Source organism: Nicotiana sylvestris, chromosome 4 (genome assembly GCF_000393655.2).
Source record: "Nicotiana sylvestris chromosome 4, ASM39365v2, whole genome shotgun sequence".
In the NCBI taxonomy this organism is placed as follows: domain Eukaryota; kingdom Viridiplantae; phylum Streptophyta; class Magnoliopsida; order Solanales; family Solanaceae; genus Nicotiana; species Nicotiana sylvestris.
The window spans coordinates 161,947,629-161,971,579 of record NC_091060.1 but is presented as its reverse complement, the minus strand read 5'-3'; the positions used below and the strand labels follow the sequence as shown (position 1 = coordinate 161,971,579).

At 38.9% G+C, this 23,951-nt stretch overlaps 2 protein-coding genes across 2 annotated transcripts; both read left to right on the top strand.

Annotated features, from left to right (window-relative positions):
- The first annotated feature begins 453 nt into the window (after positions 1-453).
- LOC138890444 (uncharacterized) lies at positions 454-3,933 on the top strand. The gene is made up of 4 exons (XM_070173828.1): positions 454-990; positions 1,086-1,241; positions 1,630-2,121; positions 3,661-3,933. The coding sequence occupies exons 1-4, from the start codon at positions 454-456 to the stop codon at positions 3,931-3,933; spliced, it is 1,458 nt and encodes a 485-aa protein (XP_070029929.1).
- Positions 3,934-8,436: 4,503 nt separating this feature from the next.
- On the top strand, positions 8,437-11,445 carry LOC138890443 (uncharacterized). Its single transcript, XM_070173827.1, has 5 exons — positions 8,437-8,618; positions 8,873-8,939; positions 9,042-9,187; positions 10,987-11,112; positions 11,166-11,445. The coding sequence occupies exons 1-5, from the start codon at positions 8,437-8,439 to the stop codon at positions 11,443-11,445; spliced, it is 801 nt and encodes a 266-aa protein (XP_070029928.1).
- Positions 11,446-23,951: the final 12,506 nt, after the last annotated feature.

Below are 23,951 nucleotides of genomic sequence, written 5' to 3'. Positions count from 1 at the left end.
GTTTGAAAAATATTTTACTTACTAAAATTGCCCACTAACTTACTTAAAATTCTAAATTAGGTGACTCTAATACAAGGTATTTTACAACTATGATAAAGGAAAGGGTCCACACGATCACCAGGAACTACATTCACTTGCAGGTTGTAGACTAACTGATCCGAAAGTTATAAAAGTGGAGATTGTTGATTTCTATAAATTACTGATAGGGACTGTTGCTCACTCACTACCTGCAATATACAAGTTGGTAGTGCAAAAGGGACCAAGGCTTTCACAACAACAGAGAATGAAACTTTGTAAAGATGTAACTGAGGAAGAGATCTATAAAGGACTATGCTCCATTGGAGAAGATCACAGGGAATAGATGGCTACAATGCATGTTTTTTCAAGAAGGCATGACCTGTTATCAAATAGGAATTAATAGAAGCTGTGTTAGATTTCTTTTCTACGAGCAGGATGTACAGAGCTATCAATTGCACTATCATCACATTAGTGCCCAAGACTTCCAGTCCCAAAACTATAAAGGAGTTTCGACCAATTGCCTACTGCACTGTGCTATACAAGATCATCTCTAAATTTCCGGCAGCTCGACTACAAGCTGTCATTCCTATTGTTATCAATGAAGCTAAGGATGGATTCATTCCAGGGAGAAGAATTGCAGACAATATAATCCTAGCTCATGAACTAGTGAAGGCCTACTCTAGAAAACATATTTCACCTCGATGCACAATCAAGCTAGACCTTCAGAAAGCTTATGAATTTGTGGAATGGCTATATATAAGACAAGTCATGGAAGAGATGGGGTTCCCTCAGTTATTTTTCTCATGGATAATGGAATGTATTCAAACTGTCAACTACTCCATCATTGTTAGTAGGGAGCCAACAACTCCCTTTAATGCTGCTAAAGGATTAAGACAAGGTGATCCAATATCACCTTTTTTATTTGCGATTGTAATGGAGTTCCTGAGCAAAAATCTTAATTATCTTAAGGAAGTTAGAGATTTCAAATATCACCCTAGATGTGTTAAGTTAGAGATAACTCACCTTAACTTCGCTGATGACAACAGAGATTTCTACAATTCACTCAGGTATCTAGATTGCAGGCAAACATGAACAAGAATGAAGTCTATTTTGGTGGAGTTCCTACAGTGCATAAGCAACAGATTTTGCAGCATTTAGGATTCACAGCTGGAGAATTATCCTTCAAGTATCTTGGAGTTCCATTATCTACAAAGAAACTCAATGTACTGCAGTGGTAACCCTTTATAGACAAAATGACTGCAAGGATCACTTCTTGGACTGCAAAGATATTGTCCTATGCAGGGAGGGTATACTTAGTATATAGTGTATTATTTAGAACTCAGGTTTTCTAGGCTCAACTGTTTGTGATGCCCACCAAGGTAGTTAAGTTGATTGAAGGAATATGCAAATCACATATCTGGTAAGGTGGTAATTTAATCACAAAAAAGTTTTGGTTGTATGGGATAGAATAGGTCTGCTCAAGGCTGGAGGTGGACTCAATATCACCAACCTAAGGATTTGGAATCGTGCAGCAAAGCCAAAACTTGTTGGGACTTGGCACATAAGCAGGATAAACTGTGGATTCGATGGATTCCCACATACTATATCCAGGGGCAGAAGTTCACCAATTGGACAATACCACAACAAGCTTGTTGGATGGTCAGAAAAGTATTTGAGGCTAACGAAGTTCTAGAAAATCAACAGTATATGCAGTCACACAAGAAAAGTTTAATCAGACAAATATACTTGACCCTGATTGGTGATTACAGTCGAGTGGAATGGAAAGGCTTATTGTTTAGCAATGCAGAGCGACCAAAAGCTAAATTCTCAATGTGGCTCATGATGCATGAAAAGCTATTAATTTCTGATAGGTTGTATAAATGGGGACTCAATTTGGATACACAATGTGTACTTTGTCAAAGACAGGAGGAAAATAGAGAACACTTATTTACGAAGTGTGAGTACACTAAAAAAGTGTTTGAAACAAACTACTTCAATGGATGCAAATTCAATGCCTTAGAACCAGAGATTAGGCAACAACATAACCAGTGGATCATCACATGTTCAAAACGCAAATCTCAGCAGGCACAAGTATTCAAGATGGTATTTGCAGAAGATGGTATTTGTTTCAGATTTGAATTATTGCGAAGGAGGTGGCTTATATATGCAGCGCACGAGTGCTACCTGGATCCAGAACCTATCTACATAGTCTCCAGTTTGAATAGGTTATTTTGTCTTTCTAGCAATTTTTTAGTAGATAGTTGTTAGAACCTAGTTGATAATAGATGTGTAGTATCATGTAGTGACTTAATGAGACAGCTAGCTGTGTGAGCTTAGCTATGAGAATGTAAATATTTTTTTGGTGATTAATAATATTAAGTTAGTTACCAAATTTTATTTTTAAAATTTGGCCCAAACTTTCCACCATATGTAAGTCGGCCTATAATTCTAAAATTTCTTTCGGGAAAAGGGGACATCAAAGTAGGTCGTCGATTCTATAGCCTACATAATGTTAACCACTAACTAACTAAAAATTTAAATTCGGCCCAAAATTTCAAAAAATCTATTCAAATGTTTAAAACAAAAATTAAAAAAAGAGAGAGCGGAACAGAAGAGCGCCTTTCCAATTGGCGGCCTACTGTTCACTAAAAAACAACTTAGTAAAAGTGTCCACTGACTTACTAAAAATTGTAAATTCTACCCAAACTTTTCCACCACATGATATAACTCAAAAAGCCCTTTTACTATATCCGTTCGCTGTCTGATTTAGACAAAAAAGAGATGACACACATAAAAGAGTGTGTGTGAGGGAGAGACAGAGGAATGCGGTGGAACAGAGAGCAAATCGATTCGGTAACGTTAAATTCAATTATGAGTTATTGGTATTTTTGTCTTTAAATACTAGTTTAATCATGCATTACTAATACACATAGTCTTATTTTATATTCTATTGTTACACCCCGTAAGTTTAACAACCGTGATACCGTTATATATATATATATATATATATATATTTGATATGATATTTTGAGTGGAACATTTTTGTAAAAAAATAGTTTGAAAAATATAATTTTATATAGTTATTAATATTACTACTTTCGAATATGCTCTAAATTATACATATAATATGAGAAAGTTTATGAAATTTTCTTTATTGCAAGGATATAAATTATTTTTTTTTCACAAGAAAAGAAGGTTATCTTTTTACCATTTTAAGAATTAAGTGTACCAAAATTTGTACTCTTTAGATGAGATTAGGAAAATTAGAAGTTAAGAAAATATATGTATTTTTTTACACAAATATTTTAACGAAATAATAGTGTATATATTAATTTTATATGGTACCACATAATCATAATAGTAAGGTGTATAAAGTGTATTACAAATGAGTAGTATTTTAAGTAATTTGAGACAATTCTTAATTAGGCGGGTAATTGATTAATTATCGATAACGAAATATTATCTAATTAACTAATAAATTGGATAAGATTAAAATTTCTCTTCCCCTCCCCTATCCCCACGTGGCAGCACCCCTCTAATCCTATGAATGACTCTTAAGTCATTAGTCTAGGTGGCATGATCAAATGGATCTCGGTACTTGATGAGTTTTACGCAATTGTGATCTATATAAATTCAATGTAGGAAAATACTCCAGAATTTTCCAAACAACATACTAATCTTCAAGATGGGCCTATCACTGCTGCTGTGGAAGAACGTGAGATGAAAGTAACTGTTGAAAGGGAACTTGCGTCTCAAGCAGAGAAAGAAGACATGGAGGCTCTTTTAGGCACGTATGTGACCTCTTTTCTTTCTTGTATTGACATTGGATTATCTAAGCTTTGGCTCAAAGTGCTTATGTCTGCATTAACAAGCCATCATCGGCACAATTATGAGAACATTTGGATTATGCAGTAGTAATTAGGGGCTTTAGGAGTGTTAACAACTGAAAAAGATCGATTTCCCGCGGACTCGAGTAGGAGCAATGTTTTTAAGAGAGAATATCATAAGGATTTTTTTCTTATTTTGATCCGGTGTTATGTGTTCTTCGTAAAAGACGTGTGCTAGAAAGATTGTCAAGAGAACTGGTCCTGGTATGTTAAGGTTATCCCTTCTTTCTTTTGGCATGATCCAAGTAACATAATGTTATTTCATAAGTATTTCTAATCTTAGAAGTTAAGGATGCCTATGTTATTCATTCCCGTAAAGTGATATTCAAGCATGTCTAAGTATGTATCAAATTCCCTATTGAGGTATTTGATAAAGACGTTAATGTTTATAATATAGTAATAATGCATCTTCATGCATATTCATTTACCACCGAGCTACAACCGATCGGGAAGTCATGCATTTACCACCGAGCTATGGCCAGTTGGAAGGTTACATATTTACCACCGTGCTACGGCCGGTTGGGCAGACATGCATTTACCATCGGGCTATGGTCGGTCGGGTAGTTACCACCGATTAGCAGTTATGTATCATTATTTACCACTAGTTGGGCAGTCATACATTTACCACCGTGCGACGGCCGGTCAGGCAGTTACTCATAACTAAGGATTATGATGCATTTTACACTCCTTCTTACTTGAGTTTTGATTAGAAATGTGTAAAAAAATAGTCCCAAAGGCTTACATGTTGTACTTGATAGCAGGATTTGGTCAACAAGGTGACAATTCATAAAAACCAGCTCAAAAAGGAGTGAAAAATGCACAAGTACCAAGGACAAGTCCAAGCACAGTGTAACAGGACCAATGCGTCTGCACTCCATTCTGTGCGGTCCGCAAAGAGGAAGTTCAGAGAGGTGATATTTTGGAGACTCAAGCATTGCGGCCGCAAAGCAATTTGTGCGGATCGCAATGGACTTAATGCGACCGCACTTGATATTGTGCTATCCGCAAAAGCTGGAGTTCAGAGAGCTGCAAATTTGGGGAATATTGCCAATGCGGTCCGCGGTCCTTTTTGTGCGGACCGCAATAGAAGCCATCGCGGCCGCTGTGCATTTTGTGCGGCCCACGGTGGCCAAGTTCAGAGAGCAGAAGTTTTAAGCCAAGAGCCTCAGTGCGGCTGCACTTGATTTTGTGCGGACCGCACAACCCCGCAGGGGTATTTTTGTCTAGAAAATTTGGCATAGTATAAATAGTTTCTTTTCCCATTTTTAGGTCATCAATTGTAGTTTTAAGCAAAGCTGCGCTCGTGAATAGTGTCCCTTTACTATTTTGAGTCATTTTACAATAGTTTTATCATTGAATTTTCAAGTTTTAGCTTGTAATTAAATATTATGGGTTTTTTTCATCTATTTCTTTATTTTCTTCTATTATCATGAGTAGCTAAACCCATTAGCTAGGGTTGTGGCTCAACCCTAGTGTGGGTATTTGATTGGTCTTGTGTTTTAAGGCTTGAATGTCTATGGGTGTTTGATATTTGGACTAATTTATGGTTTAATGTTGAATTAGTGGTTGCAAACACTAATTTGTACCTATTTGACTTGGGCTCTTCTTGAGAAAGAGAGCCTAAGTCTAGGAAAATTAGTCTATCAAGGAATTGGGACATATTCAAGAGATTGATAGCCCCAATTAAAGGGTTAAACCTAGAGATAGTAATACCTGACTTGAACCTCAATTGCTTGCAAAAATTATCATACCCAATTGGTCTTTAGAAAATCAATTAGGGCAATCACTCAAACTACCGAGAGGTATAAAGTGAGTAGTATCATGCAATGGTTATATCGTAATCACCAACATGACAACCTAGCTTTAGACTCGAGAACCCGTCAAGTGTCCACCTAGGAGAAAGTCACTTCCCTAGTGCCTTTTAACTATTTAGATAACCTTCAATAGTTTACTCTTAGCTTAATTTAGCATTTTATTAGTATATATTTATAATTAATATCAAAACCAATTATGATTAGAAGTGCAATTAGGAGCAATTACGCATCTCTAATTTAGATAGAAACTCAATTCCTATTTCTAGCTCCCAGTGGAAATCGATCCCGATCTTCTCGGGTAAAAGCTGCTTCGACCACTCTCGCTACTTTGTAGTAGTGCAGAGTTGGCTTTGATCATTTTTTGGCACCGTTGTTGGGGAGCTAACGGTCTTGGCTATCTATCTAAATAGTTTTGTGTATTGTTCTTCTTTCCTTCTGTATTACTAATTTGTGTGTGTCACAACTTCAGGTACTAAATGGCAGCAAACAACGCACCTCTTGGAGATATTCCGCCGGGGGAGGAGGTAGATGACAATATTGATGATGAGGTTCTTGTAGTACCTCAATCTCAAAGGAGAGGCCGACAGGCCAATGATAATATACCAGACCCTCCCTCGCCACCTCCAAGAGTGGCTCCTCGAGTGCTTCCAAACCAAGGCTAGGCAAGTGCAATTGTCTCACCCCAGATCCGGGCGGAAAATTTTCAAATTACCAATGTGATGCTAAGATTGGTGGAGCACCGTGGGTATTTTACGAGCGCGGCCAATCAAAATGCTTACAAACATCTCAACGGTTTCGTGGATACCTGTTAGGGGAGCAAGCAAATAAATGTGTCTGAGGATGCACTTCGGTTGAGACTCTTCCCTTTCTCACTTAGAGGGAAAACATTGGATTGGATCGAGCGACTTCCCAACCATTCCATCACTATTTGGGATGAGTTGTAAGACAAGTTCATTGCAAAGTTTTTCTCACCGGGGCACATGGCAACATTGAGAAATGAAATCTTAGCTTTCAAGCAGGAGCCCACCGAACCATTACATGAGATTTGGGAGCGATATAGAATAATGGTCAAAGAATGCCCCAACAATGATATGACTGAGGCAATGATCCAACAGACTTTCTACCAGGGCACTAACACAACAAACCAATTCATAGTGAACCAACTTGCTGGGGCAATTTTATGAAGCTGTCATATGATGAGGCTTGTGCCAATCTTGACGAGATAGTTGACACTTCCTTCGCTTGGCAAAGTAGAGCCAATGTACCCCAGGGTGACCCCACGGTCACTCACTTGCACAAAGAGCTACATGACCATGGGCAGGCTATAGCAGAACTGACAACAATAATGAACCAGCTAGCAAAGACACAATTACAACAAGTTCAAAATTCGCGCCAAGTGAATGCTATGGAGGGTGTCAACATGCTAGTGAACAAAAGAAGACAAAGAGATCAACAGAACCAAGGGAGTTCAGATCAATTTTACAATGATTGTGGTAGATTCCAAGATGATGGTTATGATGTGCAGAATAAAGAAGTGCAGCACGTGAACAATTATCAAGGCCAAGGGGCAATTCTTCCAACCAACAACAATGGAGACCCCAAGGAAATTGGGGTAATCAACAACAAGAAGGCAATGGTAATTGGGGGAACAACAACTAAAATTCCAATTAGGGTAATCAGAACAATCAGGGTAATTGGAATGGTAACAACAACAACTGGGGTGATAATAACAATCAGGGAGGTTGGAATAATGGCAATCAAGGAAATCGGGGGCAAGGCTTTCAAAGGCCCCCAATGTATCAACAACCGAACAATCCACCCCCATTTCCATCCCAAGGTCCTAGCTCTTCTAATAACGAAATGGGGAGAATTGAAATGATGTTTGAACAGATGATGAAAAAGAATGCGGACTCTGATGCTCAATTGGCTTCCCACAATACCTCAATCAGAAACTTGGAGGTTCAATTAAGCCAAATCTCACAATCCTTGAATACCCATCCTAAGGGGGCTCTACCAAGTGATACGGTAGTTAACCCGGAGGGTGAGAACAATCATATTATGGCGGTAACTACAAGAAATACTAGAGGCGGTGATGTGAATGCCTCTAAGCAAAAGGCAATTTTGAGTGACGAAGTTGAGTTGCAACAAGATGAGATTCCTTTGGTGGTTGAAAATGTGATTGATGAGAATGTGAATAAAGAAGTGAGGATTGCTATTCAAGATGCCGAGGTGGAGACTCAAAATGACGTGAACCTGTCTAGGGAATACGTAATAGACATGCTAGAGCCGGTTGTGCCTAAAGCCAAGGCTCCTTTGCCAAGGCCACCTCCACCTTATCTTTAAAGGCTCGAGAAGCAGAAAAATGAGAATCAGTTTAAAAAGTTTATTGATATGATGAAGACTTTATCCATTAATGTGCCTTTCGTGGAGGCTCTTAAGCAAATGTCGGGCTATGCTAAATTCATGAAGGACTTGGTGACAAAGAAAAATCCATGGATTGTGAAACTATAAAGATGACCCACCAAGTTAGTGCAATAGTGCATTCAATGGCCCCGAAGCTTGAAGACCCCGGTGCTTTCACCATTCCTTGCACCATTGGGAGTGTGGATTTTGCTAAAGCTCTATCTGATTTAGGGGCAAGTATCAACTTGATGCCCTACTCAGTTTTCAAGACTTTGGGTATTAGGCAACCGAGGCCAACTCCCATGAGATTGCAAATGGCAGATAGAACGATGAAGAGACCATTAGGTATTATTGATGATGTTCTTGTCCGGGTGGACAAATTTATCTTGCCAGCTGATTTTGTGATCTTGGACTGTGAGGTAGATTATGATGTCCCAATCATATTGGGTAAACCTTTCCTTGCTACAGGAAAGACCTTAGTTGATGTGGAAGCAGGGTAACTCACCTTCCGGGTGGGTGATGAGAAAGTGGTCTTTCATGTGTGCAAGTCAATGAAGCAACCCAATAGTTCTGAGGTGTGCTCTTTTTTAGATCTTGTCACGGCAGTGATAGTTGATGATACAAGTGCAATGATCAATGTGAAGGACCCTCTAGAGTCCGTATTGTTGAATCTTGATGTAAATGATGATGAAGGCCGAGTGGAGTGTGTGAATGTTTTACATGGGATGGGCTCTACTCTTATTAGCCTAGGAAACTATCTTTGGACCTTGATAATAGGAAGACTCCACCAACAAAATCTTCAATTGAGGAACCACTGGTGCTGGAGTTGAAGCCGCTGCCTCCACACCTCAGGTGTGAGTTCTTAGGCCATAGTTCTACTTTGCCAATTATTCTTTTTTCTTGTCTTACTAACATGCAGGTTAATGCCACATTGGAGGTGCTTCAAAAGCAAAAGAAGGCAATTGGATGGACCTTAGCTGATATTCAGGGAATAAGCCTCGCATTCTGTATGCACAAGATTATTCTAGAAGATGATGCAAAGCCCTTCTTGGAACATCAAAGGAGGTTGAATGAAGCAATGCAATAAGTTATGAAAAAGGAGGTGATCAAGTAGTTGGATGCCGGGGTTGTGTACCCCATCTCTGATAGCTCTTGAACTTCGCCAGTGCAATGTGTACCGAAGAAGGGTGGCATGACCGTGGTTGCAAATTTGCAAAATGAGTTGATTCCTACTGGGACCGTCACTGGTTGGAGGGTATGCATGGACTACCGCAAGTTGAATAAAGTGACCCGCAATGATCACTTTCCATTGCATTTTCTTGATCAGATGTTAGATCGACTTGCTGGATGTGCCTTCTACTGTTTCTTGGATGGGTATTCTAGGTACAACCAAATCTTGATTGCTCTGAAAGATTAGGAGAAGACCACATTCACTTGTTCATATGACAACTTTGCCTTTTCTAGGATGTCTTTTTGGTTGTGTAATGCACCGGCTACATTTCAGCGGTGTATGATGGCTATTTTTACCGATATGGTGGAAGATATTTTGGAGGTGTTGATGGACGACTTTAGTGTTGTGGGTGATTCATTTGAGGAATGTTTGAAAAATCTTGATAGAGTGTTGGCCCGTTGTGAAGAAACCGATCTTGTTCTTAATTGGGAGAAATGCCACTTCATGGTGGAAGAAGACATAGTTCTTGGGCATAAAATTTTAAAGCATGGTATAGAGGTGGACAAAGCAAAAATTGATGTGATTTCAAGGCTCCCTCCCCCACCTCTGTCAAGGGAGTTATAAGTTTTCTTGAGCATGCGGGGTTCTACCGGAGATTTATCAAAGACTTTTCGAAGGTAGTGAATACCTTATGCAAGTTATTGAAAAAAGATGACAAGTTTGTATTCGATGAGAGATGTATGCAAGCCTTTGAAATTCTCAAGCACAAGTTGACCACCACTCCTATTATTACCGCACCTAATTGGAGTTTGCCTTTCGAGCTCATGTGTGATGCGAGTGATGTTGCGGTTGGGGCGGTTTTGGGTCAAAGAGTAAATTAAATGTTTCATCCGGTGTACTATGCGAGCAAGACAATAAATGATGCTCAAGTGAACTACACGGTGACTAAGAAAGAGCTTTTGGCTATTGTGTTCGCGATGGAAAAATTTCAGCCATATCTTATGGGTGCCAAGGTCATAGTCCATACCGATCATTCCGCACTCCGGTACTTGATGACGAAGAAGGATTCCAAATCTAGACTGATGCGATGGGTCTTGTTACTTCAAGAGTTTGATTTGGGGATTGTGGACCGGAATGGTAGTGAAAACCAAGTGGCGGACCACTTGTCCCGCTTGGAGGAGGAGGGGAGGCCTCGTGATGGCCTAGAGATCAATGATTCATTTCCCTACGAACAACTCCTTTCATTGTCAATGAATGGTATGCCATGGTTTGCGGATGTTGCTAATTTCCTTGTGACTGGTATAATCCCTTGTGAGCTCTCTTCTAACCAAAGGAAGAAGCTCAAACGGGATAGTTTGGATTTCTATTGGGATGAGCCGTACTTGTTCAAGATTTGCAAGGATGGTGTGATCTGAAGGTGTGTCCCGGAGGAGGATCAATTGAGTATCTTGGAGGCTTGTCATTTTTTTCCCTATGGTGGCCATCATGGCGGGGCGAGGACGGCTTCCAAAGTTCTTAGTTGTGGGTTTTATTGGCCAACTTTGTACAAAGATGCAAGTGAACTTGTGAAGAGGTGTGACGAATGTCAAAGAGCGGGTGGAATTTCGAAGAAAGATGAAATGCCTCTCAATACCATTCTTGAAGTTGATATTTTTGATATATGAGGCGTTGATTTTATGTGCCTGTTTGTTAGCTCGTGTGGAAACACATACATTCTTGTGGCGGTTGACTATGTTTCAAAGTGGGTTGAAGCTGTGGCTTTACCCAATAATGAGGCCCAAAGTATTATTGTGTTTCTCAAGAAGAGTATTTTTACAAGGTTTGGCACTCCTCGTGCAATCATAAGCGATGGGGGTCTCATTTTTGCAATAGAGCTTTTGACACTTTGCTTGCAAAGTATGGTGTCAACCACAAAGTTTCTACTCCTTATCATTCTCAAGTGAGTGTCCAAGTTGAAGTCTCAAATAGGGAAATCAAGAGTATATTGTCAAAGACGGTCAATGCAAATAGGACTGATTTGTCAAAAAAGTTGGATGATGCTCTATGGGCTTATAGGACTACTTACAAGACTCCGATTAGTATGTCTCTGTACCAGTTGGTGTTTGGGAAAGCTTACCATCTACCAGTTGAGTTAGAGCACAAAGCCATGTGAGCTTTGAGGAAGCTGAATCTTGAATGGGATGTGACAACAAATCTTCGTGTGGAGCAGCTTAATGAACTTGATGAATTCTGATTCCATGCCTACTTCAGTTCATCCTTGTACAAGGACAAGATAAAGTACCTTCATGATAAATATGCTCGTGGCAAGGAGTTCAAAGTGGGTGATTTGGTTCTCTTGTTCAACTCTCGGTTACGTCTATTTTTGGGAAAGCTTAAGTCAAAATGGAGTGGATCTTTTGAAGTGGTGTTTGTGACTCCGTTTGGTGCACTTGACTTGAAGAACAAAAATGGAGAGGTTTTCAGAGTGAATGGTCATAGGGTCAAGCACTACCTGGGCAAGATTGATGACAGCCAGGTGGTGACACTTCTTCATCTAAAGTGATTTGATGGTAACCTGTGTCGTGCCGCGACATTAAATCAGGCGCTTCTTGGGAGGCAACCCATGTGTCTTTCTTTTTGTTTTTTCTTTGATTTTCTTTGTAGTGTAGGATTTATTTTTGGACTGACTTGTTGTGAGATGCTGTAGGATTGTGTTGATGCAATGCAGGACCGAGTTTTTGGGAAATGATCACTCTATGAAGTTTGCAATGCGGACCACACTTCATTTTGTGCGACCGCAAAGGCCTTTGTGCGGGGGGCAAGTAATCAATGCGAACCGTAGAGTGATTTGTCAAAAGTGAGGAGTCTCTGAAGTTTTCCACCACGACCGCATTGCATTTTGTGCGGTCCGCGGTAGACCACTACGGCCGCACTGGATTTCTTGCGGTCCGCAGTGGCCAACCTCTCAGTGCTTCATGTTTTTGAGCACCGCGGTGCCATTTTGTGCAGTCCACGGTGGGTAGGTGAGATGGGGCCTATGACCTTTTTCTATAAATAGGACCTGAGGGCCTCAGTTTGAACTTTTCGACCTTTTTACTCTTAGAGATTAAAAAAAATTACTGTTCATCACTCTAATTGCACGAATTCAATTGCTTAGTCTCGATTAATCATCAGTGCATCTCATTTCTGGTAACTTTAATCCCTTCTTAGTTTTTTAATTTTGCTATTTTCATTTGACTTTCATTTTCTCTTAGTTTTTCTTCTTTTCTTCCCCGTTTTTCTTTTAATTCTGAAGCATAGGTTCATTTAATCCTGTTTTAATTAGGAATAATTAGTTACAACACTGATGCAACACCTAGGGAATCATTAATAAATGCAAATTTGGACTAAAAATGTGATAAACTTGAACCCTAGGTTGGTATTACTATTGGGCACTCACCACGGACCGCGGAGGATTTTGTGCGGTCCGTGGAGCTCCTGTGCGGTCCGCAAAGCTATTTTGTGTGGACCGCGATGGTAAATGTTCTGAAAGCTATCAAGTAAGGACCGCGGCCGCAATGGATTTTGTGCGGTCCGCGGTGCCTCAATGCAGACTACAATGCATTTTGTGCGGTCCGCGATGCATAGATTTAGAGAGTGGGCAGTCTGAACCCCACCTCACTGCAATGCATTTGTGCGGTCTGCGGTATCCTCTTTGCGGCCGCACTTTATTTTATGCGGTCCGCATTCTACAATTTTTAACTGTCTGCAATGATTTTCCTGCAACTCTGAATTTCACTGATTTTGCTAATACTAACAAGGCAAAACTGAATGTTGCTTGCAGACAATGGTTCAATCACGAGGCGGTGGTAGAAAACAACAAGTCAAAGGAGAATTCTCCCGGGGTAGAGGAAAGGGCATGATAAAATTGACCCCGCAAGCCCGGCAAAACATTAAAAACACTAGGAGGCTCATAAAGGCTGCTGACAGAGCCATTAACCAATTGGGAAGTGAGTATGCACCTTCCCGGGAGGCATCATCAGACTCCGTGCCAGAGTATGTTCCTAACTGGCCGGAGAGGAACAGGTTGAGGGATACACCTTCAGTCTCTACCACTGCCCAAACATCAGTGCGTATATCTTCTGAGTCGTCTGAGGGCTCAGCTGCAGACAGTGGCAATGAATATTCCACCTCTCCTAGAGCTTCACTATTCGGGGAGGGGCCTGTAGAAGAAGAAGGGGAAGAAGTAGAAGGGGGTAAGCCCCAAGTAGGAGGGGTAGAGAGAACCAGAAATCCGGAGGCATGGCAGGACTGGTTTGTGAGTGAGGTTGCCTATCACAAGTTCAGAGAGTGGTGGCCCGAGAGGAAGCTAATACCCGAGCGTAAATTCATCACCCGGGACCTTTTGCCTCACAACCCCAATGTGTTGAGGCAGTTCAGAGAGGGAGCTGGATGTGATTATTTCATAGGCCACGTGGAGTATGCCAATGAGCACTTGGTGAAGGAGTTTTACACGAATGTTGCCCATATCAAAAAGGGCACCACAGTGACCAAAGTATGAAACTTGAAGGTGAAATTTGATAGCAGGACAATAAATGATTACTTGGGCTTCCCGGAGGTGGATGAGTCATTGTATTTGGAGAAGGTGGCATTGGGTGAGGCTGCTCGTCCTTGGTTGGCAGAGTACTTGGCAATCCCAGGTACCACCCCAGATTGGTTAACGGTGAGAGTGAAGATTCTGAGGAGAACATTGAACTTTAAAGCTAAAGGGTGGGAAACATTTGTGTGCAGCAGGCTAGACCCCACCACTCACGACAACTCACTCCCTATCCCCTGAGCTATATTGGTGGCATCGATCATGGTAGGGTACCTGATTAATATCGAGAATGTGATGTCCCGGGCAATTACCCCGGTGGTGAACGAAGGTAACAAATCTTATCCCTTCCCCAACTTCTTGATCATGTACCTTGAGGACTTAGATGTGGAGAAGCGGAAATTTGATATGAAAGTGAAGGCGAAGGCACCGTTCTCCTGGTACAGCCTATAGGGTGATGACAACCCTAAAAGGAAGAACTTCTAGGGCAAAGCCACTACTTCAGTTGGTCAGTCTGAAGAGTTAGTAGTGGTAGTGGCTCCTACTCAGCCTCTTTCCACCACAACAGACATGGTCCCAGGACCCTCTACTTCTTCAGCTCCAGAGATTCCATCATCCACTGCATACCCCTTGACTGCCCACCACCTGAGCCAGACCCTCGCCCGCATCAACAACTGCATGCAGATAACTATTTCTAAGCTATCTATATTATCTTCTACGGTGGCAACCGAGATAGCACCTCCTCCGCCACAGGTCCCATATCCGTTGAGGACACTTTGAAGGAGATTCTGGATAACCAGAAGAAGCTCATAAATGTTGTTGACTCTCATGGAAAGGCATTGAAGGAGCTTGCTAGGGAGGCGAAGAAAATAAAAAAGACTCGGGCTTCAAAAAAGTCGGTGAAGGAGCTACGGATGGAAGTAGAGAGGTTGAAGGCGGATCACCTGCCTCCGGATTTATTATTGCATGACCCGTCGCCAGCAGCCCAGCCCCAGCCAGAGCAGGAGTCAGAGAGGCCACCCAAGAGGAAGAGGGTGATTCCCCGTTCTGACGATGCGGTCATACAGTTGGAGGAGCCGTAGGGAGGTCCCTCCAGCCAGCCCCAGGACTTAGCCCAGGTCCAAGCCCAGGTCCCAGTGGAGCCATAGATCACAGGGAGTCAGTCATAGGTTCCCGAGCAGATAGAGGACCCAGGGACCCAGACTTAGGATCCTATGCAGACGAAGGGCTCATAGGGAGTTTCTTTTTCCTCTCTTCTTTATTTTGTGCTTATTTTGGTTAGTTGGCATTGAGGACAATGCCAGCTTTAATTTGAGGGGGTAGCACTATTTGGATGACTGTATATATGATAGTATTTTTTTCTTCTTTATGCTTTTTTTACCTTTTGTATTCATATAACTTTATCATTTCATTGCACTTTTCATACTTTTTACTTTTGGGTCTGTATATAAAGTTACATTCTTTCCCTATTGTATAATCGATTAAATCCTCTCTTGTACATATTCATTTTACTTTATGCATTTTTTTTTCTTAGCTTCTTATTTTATGTTCGTAGATTCTTGTTTTGAGTTTTCGCAATAAGCCTTTGGTTTTCTTAATGTCACGGTTCTTTTCAAAGGTGGAATTTGTGTGAACCGGGTGGCTTTTATCGATGATAGATGACATGACAACCTTCTTAAGGGTTTGAGTCTATTTTCTTTTTGATTTTTAGTAGTTAGTTGGTAAGGGTGCCTCAAGCAAAGCTTCACTTGGGCATAACACGTTTGCCTTTGATCCTATGGTTAAAAATAAATCATTGTGTATAAGATGGTGATAGTTGTGACCTTGAGACTATTGTATTGGTCGATAATTATCAAGTGGTTTTTTCGGGGACCACTGTTTTGCTCAACTTAGCTAAAGTTATTGTGGGCCCCCAACTCTGTGTCTTTAGCAATCCCATAGCTTGTGTGGTGAGAATTTGAATTACAAGTCCAAGTCCCGAGCCATTGGTCTAGAACTTGCCCTGAATGTTTGTCTAGGCGAAATCCTAAGTGTAATTTGACTTGAGATGTGATTATAGGCTCTCCTTGATCCGAATAATATCTTGAACACTTCCATAGCCTACCAATGTTAAAATCCCTAGTCAACCCTTTTGAGCAATAGACCTTTTTCTTTCAAAAACCATGATACAAGCCTTTACCTGTTCTAAAATACCCTCTCTTGGCACCCGATCTTTCCTTAGCACAAGGCAAAAGCATAAGTTTGGGGGAGAGACGAGGAATGCAAAAAAGTGGAAAAAGGTACAAAATGAAGAAAAGGAAAGGCAATGAAAAAGGAAGAAAATCAAAAAGACAAAAAGAATGTTCAATGTAGAAAAGAATGAAGGGATTCAATAAAAGTAAAAAGATGAAAGGTGTGGAAAGTTGAAAAAGGAGAAAAAGATTTGAAATGAACAAGAAAGAGTGACAATGTGTCTCTCTAACCCCTTAGAAAGAAGTTAAAGGACTTTAAAAGTCAAGAGAATATGTGCCAAAATGAAGCAAAAAAAGTGCTAAAGGGAAGATGGAACCTACTTAGACCAAATATTTCCTATCCTGAACCAAAAGCCTTCACTATGTCTCCACAAAAGCCCTATATAATCTTGAGTTGAATGAAGATTACATTAGTGGTGACTCACATAAGGGGCAAGTATATGGTACTTAGAGCCGGACTTGTGACTTTTTCTTGAGATAGATGAGTATATTTCCATTAACCTCGTTCTAAGTGCTACAATCCTAAAGGTGAGGTTTACTTAGGGAGAGTTGAGGATGTGTGAGTTTGGGTTCCACAATGACCAAAGTAATAGAAAGAGTTTCTTTGATGTATTGAGTCAACTCTTGATGCTCTTGTGTCGCACTAAATCCATGGTGCTTAAAAGAGTGAATGTTGTTAATGATTCATTTGAATTGATGGCAATTGTTATTCTCAATTGATGCTAGATGAGGTCACTTTAGGTCAGCTGAATTTTCTAGGATTTACTCTTAAGGGGCGGGTCTTATTTTATTTGCTTGAGGACAAGAAAAAGCTTAAGTTTGGGGAAGTTGATAGGATTATGATGCATTTTACACTCATTCTTACTTGAGTTTTGATTAGAAATGTGTACAAAATAGTCCCAAAGGCTTACATGTTGTACTTGATTGCAGGGTTTGGTCAACAAGGTGAAAATTCGTCAAAACCAGCTCAAAAAGGAGGGAAATATGCACAAGTACCAAGAACAAGTCCAAGCACAGTGTAACAAGACAAATGCGGCCGCACTCCATTCTGTGCGGTCCGCAAAGAGAAAGTTCATAGAGGTGCTATTTTGGAGACTCAAGCATTGCAGTCGCAAAGCATTTTGTGCAAACCGCAATAGACTTAATGCGGCCGCACTCAATATTGTGTGGTCCGCAAAAGCTGGAGTTTAGAGAGTTGCAAATTTGAGGAATATTGCCAATGAGGTTCGCGGTCCTTTTTGTGCGGACTGCAATAGAAGCCACCGCGGCCCGCGGTGGCCAAGTTCAGATAGCAGAAGTTTTAAGCCAAGAGCCTCAGTGCGGCCACACTCGATTTTGTGCGGACCGCACTACCCCCGTAGGGGTATTTTGTCCAGAAAATTCGGCCTGGTATAAATAGTTTCTTTTTCCATTTTTAGGTCATCAGTTGTAGTTTTAAGTAGAGTTGCGCTCGTGAACAGTGTCCCTTTACTATTTTGAGTCATTTTACAATAGTTTTATAATTGAATCTTCAAGTTTTAGCTTGTAATTAAATATGGGTTTTTCTTCATCTATTTCTTTGTTTTCTTCTATTATCATTAGTAGATAAACCCATTAGCTAGGATTGTGGCTCAACTCTAGTGTGGGTATTTGATGGGTCTTGTGTTTTAAGGCTTGAATGTCTATGGGTGTTTGATATTTGGACTAATTTATGGTTTCAATGTTGAATTAGTGGTTGCAAACACTAATTTGTGCCTATTTGTCTTGGGTTCTTCTTGAAAAAGAGAGCCTAAGTCTAGGAAAATTAGTCCAACAAGGAATTGGGGCGTATTCAAGAGATTGATAGCCCCAATTAAAGGGTTAAACCTAGAGATAGTGCTACCTGACTTGAACCTCAATTGTTTGCAAATTATTATGCCCAATTGGTTTTGAGAAAGTTAGTTAGGGCAAAATCACTCAAACTACCGAGAGGTATAGAGTGAGTAGTATTGTGCAATGTTTATATCGTAATCCCCAACATGACAACCTAGTCTTAGACTCGAGAACCTGCCAAGTATTCACCTAGGAGAAAGTCACTTCCCTAGTGCCTTTTAACTATTTAGATAACCTTCAATAGTTTACTCTTAGCTTAACTTAACTTAATTTAGCATCTTATTAGTATAAATTTAGAAGTAATATCAAAACCAATTATGATTAGAAGTGCAATTAGGAGAAATTACGCATCTCTAATTTAGATAGAAACTCAATTCTCATTCCTAGCTCCCTGTGGAAATCGATCCCGACCTTCTCGGGTAAAAGCTGCTTTGACCACTTTCGCTACTTTATAGTAGTGCAGGGTTGGCCTTGATCAGTTACCAATAATCAAATGGGCAGTCATGCATCATAAGATATGGATAATAGTTTCAAAGAGAAGCACGTATATATATGAGTATGATAAGTATGCAGATAAGGTGGCGCTTTTGAGATTCTGGTTGATTCTTATATGTCATTAATTAATGTTGACTTACTATTATGTTCCAGTTCTTCCTTACATACTCAATAGTTATTCGTACGGACGTCCTTTTGTTGGGGACGCTGCATTTATGCCTGCAGATATAGATAATCAGTTTGACGAGCCCTCATAGTAGACGAGATTGGCATTCTGCAAAGGATCAGTAAGACTCTACCACATTTGGAGTGCAGTTGAGTCTATGAGTCATCGTGTCAGAGTTTTGCTAAAGACTTATGGGTAAGCTGGTACCCTATCCCATTTAATGTCAAACAATCTTAGAGGCTTTGTAGACGGAGGTTCATTTTGTACAGTATTTCAGAGGCCTTGACGCCTCATATGTATTCAGGTTTTAAGAAAAATGATTCAGTGATACAGTGCTTTCCACTTACAGTTGTACATTACGAGTTGTGGCCATGTTGGCTCATGATAGTTGGAAGAAAAAAAATGTTGAGTTACAGAGTGGTTCGCTCGAGCCAGCTCAACACCGATGCCAGCCACACCTCCCCAGGTTTGAGGCGTGACAAAGTGGTATCAGAGCGGGTCGTGTCCTAGGAAGTCTACAAAGTCGTGCCTAGTAGAGTCTCACTTATGGGTGTATTGCGCGCCACATTTATAATTGAGAGACTATGGCCGGTCAGGCAGTTACCACCTGTTGGACAGTTATGCATCATTATTTACCACCGGTTGGGCAGTCATACATTTACCACCGTGCAACGACCGGTCGGACAGTTACCACTGATCAGTTGGGCAGTCATGCATCATAGGATATGGATAATAGTCTCAAAGAGAAGCACTGTATATAAATGAGTATGATAAGTATGCAAATAAGGTGGGCACTTCAGAGATTCAGGTTGATTCTTATATGTCGTTAATTAATGTTGACTTACTGTTCTGTTTCAGTTCTTCCTTACATACTCAGTATATTATTCGTATTGACGTCCTTTTGTTGGGGACGCTGCATTTATGCCTGCAGGTATAGATAATCAGTTTGACAAGCCCTCATAGTAGACGAGATTGGCATTCAGCAAAGGATCGGTAAGACTCCACCTCATTCGGAGTGCAGTCGAATCTATGAGTCATCGTGTTAGAGTTTTGCTAAAGACTTATAGGTAAGCTGGTACCCTATCCCATTTGATGTCAAACAATCTTAGAGGTTTTGTAGACGGGGGTTCATTTTGTATAGTATGTCAGATGCCTTGATGGGCCCATATGTATTCAGGTTCTAAGAAAAATGATTCAGTGATACTTGTTTTCCACTTACAGTTGTACATTACGAGTTGTGGTCATGTTATCCCATGATAGTTGGAAGAAAAAAGGGATGAGTTACAGAGTGGTTCGCTGAGGCCAGCTCGGCACCGGGTGTCAGCCACGTCTCCCCAGGTTTGGGGCATGACATCTATCTTGCATATAATATATAAATTCTCATATAATTTATTGCGAGTGTTTCCTAATATCATCAACCAAATAATGTATTATCTTATGGTAATTATATTTATTATGTGATTAACTCTTTTTATGTTTAATTTCCAACCAAACAGTGTACTATTACATACAAAGTGTTATTATGAGATTATATCGGATCATTATCTCAGAAAGCCAAATCAAATGAAGCCAAAGGGTGAAAAAACACGTCTGCGGTGAAATCTTTTTATTCATGCTCGGTAGTAGTATGAAATATATATAAATCAGTGTAGAAATAAAATATTATCTTTCCTTGCATAATATTTTTTCTGGAAATTGACAAAAGAAAGTGATGTAAGTTCTAATGAACCTTGGACTATGGACATGGCTTGTCACTTTTGGACACACAAATAGTTTCCTCATCTTTCTCCATACACTCTGAAGTATCTGCAAAGCGACGCTGACATTCAGCGGTACAAAATGGATTCCATGGAATACAAGGACCATGACAATCACCCACACAAAATGGATATTCTGCTTCACATGAGCATTTGCTGGAAAAACTTGGGTCAGTGCGATCATGATTGCAAATGAAGTAGTATAAGAGTTTATAATAGTAAAGTTGTATTATTATAATTCATGTAAAAATTCAACTCAATGACATCAGATTTTGTGGAATAATATGTGTATGTGTTAAAAAAGGTCTTATATTTTACTTGGAACTATTAAGATCAAAAGTCATATGGAGGTACTAGTTGTTAGTATATTGTATTCAAAACCAAAAAATCAGAAAATGCTAGTTTAAGAAAAACTAAAACAGAAAATTCCAAACCAACAAATTTCTTGTGTGTCCTTAAGGAATTTAATCTCCTCACAGTTGCCCAAGATTTCAGATTAATTCTTCTCAGGATAGAATGGAATAACTATTTTGTTATAGCGGCACTCCAAATTACAGAACTTCGACGAACTCAGATGGCGGAGCAAATCACACAAAATGCTTACTTTTTTATTTGAAAATCAATGCAGAATGCAGAAGAGAGAGGTGGGATATTTTCAGATTCGATGATGAAAAATGAGGCTGAGCTTTCTATTTATAGCGTTGAGTCCCAACAGGTGCAAAGATGCTTATTCGTTTGATGAGGTATCTATTCGGCAGAAATTATTTGAATTTCTGTTAAACAGAATGTCTGGTCGCGAATTTGACCGTTGGAAAATAATACCACGAATTTAATATTTTTTTCGCGCAGAAAATATTATGGAAAAGAGCCGAAGCCGAGCGAGCGACGACGATGACGGCACGAGACTTGCTTTCTTCTCAACTCTTTAAAAGCTAGAAGAAGTGCTTCTATATATAAGCACGAAAATTTTCCTCTTCCTATCTAATGAGGGACAAAGTTCCTTTGTAAAATGGACTAATTCAAATTTTATTCCCCCAATTTTTTCCCACCATTTTCTATTCACGCCTCTTTTGTTTTAATTAATTAAACCCAACACTAATTGAGCAGTTCAAATCCTGGGTTGCCTCTGGACTTATGATATCTGTGCAATAGAGAAAAAAGGAGCAACTGGAGGAGGCACACCCCCTTTATGCATTTCCAAGATGAATATCCATTCTATTTGTTTTTAGATTTTGTACTAGTTTAAATAGAAAAACAAAGCGTCGCTTAATGGAGTATATGTTTTCTTCTTTAGACCCACTAGAATGAAATAATAAATATAATTTATAGGTGCTTATTGAGAAAGTCAACTGCTTGTCCAATATATAATTAGAGGAGGATTTACTTGTCAACTCAATATGAAGAACATGGAAAACTATTAATTTCAATATAATAATACAAATATAATATAGTATAAAAATTCCATTTTTAGGTAAATATTACTTCCGGGGAGAAATTTTTTCTTTGAACAATATGTATTTTTTAGTAATTGTAGCATATTCAATTAGCAAACAAATGAATTACGGATTTTTGGAAGTTTTGATGATATAAATTTCAGTGAGTCATTTAATTAGTTACGACCAATATTCTACCAAGAGTTTGTTTGCAGAAAAGGAAGGCTGTAAATGTAGTTGTAATATATTTCAAAAATTGCAAATAAAAGTACAACTTAGTGAAGAATATTGAAATAGCAGTAGCAGTTAATAGGTTAATAACGAGATACTCCTGTGTAGGGGTGTACATGGACCGGGTAGGCAAAACCGAACCAAACCAACTATATCGGTTAGGATTGGTTCGGTTTTGTCAGGTTTTTCGGGTTTTTGGGTTTTTTTGTTACATGAATATTATTTCAATCTTACTTTATTAAAATTATAGATACGGCTTTGATAAGTGAATATATGTTTAGTAAATATGGAAAATATTTGACAAACATATGATCTATTAATATATTCTAATGGGAGAATTTTTTTAGTAATACATGATAGTTATTTTCTTAGTCGTCTAACAATAATTTTTCGTTAATTTACGCTTTCAAGGTTAATACATGAGAGAATCCCAAATATTTTCACTATAAAGTTTTAAAAATATAAATAAAATTTATATATTTATATGACGGTTTGGTTCGGATTTTTTTACTCAATACCAAACCAAGTCAAACCAAACCTAGTCAGGGTTTTTAATCGATTTGGTTTGATTTTTTAATTTGATGCGATTTTCCGGTTCAGTTTGAACACCCCTGCTCCCATGCTTGATTAGGCTATGATCTTTCTAAAGCAAACGCTTGGATAAGTCTAAATAGAACAAACTCCAACTATACAAAGTTAATAATCTATCTACGATTTTAGAAGTAAGTTAAGCAGTGATTGGTAATATAGTGCAGATTAATAATGAAAATAATGTGATATTTGTTATGATAAAAATCAAAATATGGTGGATGTCTACTCTTCCTCCATGATCTTTCTCTCAAATGGTTAATGACATATTCAATGACATATTTTCTATGTTCAATGACATATTCCATGACATATTTTCTTCACTTTTCATGCCTATATAAAGGCCTTGTAATAGATAGGAAAATACACACAATTGAAGAAGAAAATCTCTTCCTTCTCTCTATCTCTATTTCTTGTTCATGTTTTACTAAATTGCTTTTATTTCTTGTTCATGTTTTACTAAATTGCTTTTATTCCATAACACGTTATCAGCACGAGTCTCTAACCAATTATATATATATATATATATATCTACAAAATTTTTCTATATATATATATATATACACACAAAAAATTTCCTACATCCAGAAAGATTACAATTAGAAGTCATACATATCATCACATGGTTAAATGTAAAGAGAAACTACATATGTAAGTAATGAAATGTAAGAAGGTATGATTATTTTATACTTGTCATTCCTTTAAAATCTCATATGCACACAACTTCGTACTACACCTGTATTGCATAAGCACATATTAATATTACATCTTTTATGTCACATGAATGGAATAAAATTTTTGAAGTTCTATATGTTAAAATCATAGTAGCAGTTAATTGTTGATATGATGCATGTCATGGTAACCAAGGATATTTTACATAAATTGTCTTATGCATATTTATGTGTTAACTATCTTCAATCTGTCCTGCCGTTTTTAACATTTTCTTTTACTTGGATGAATATTTTTTTTCTTTTGGATTTTTACACTTGCATATATTACCAAAAAAAGGAATAAAAAATAAAATAAAATTGGTCATACTGATTAAAAGCATAAATCATCTTGAAGAAAACAAGAAATACTTCACATCTTTATCTAGGTTGATTAATTACTTCAAAAGCTATTGAGAAAGTATACTTCATAATTTATGGTCGTATCATTTGAAAGCAAACAATGATTAGTATGACTACTAGAAGAGGTATTTTTGAGTATCCATGACCTACTTGATGCTTGCTACTGACTTACCATTTTTAAGTATTTTATATGAATGATGCACAAGCTACAACTGGTAAGTTGTTACCTATAATGTCACTTTTCAGGTAATATAAATATTGAATTTATGTATTAGTACTATATA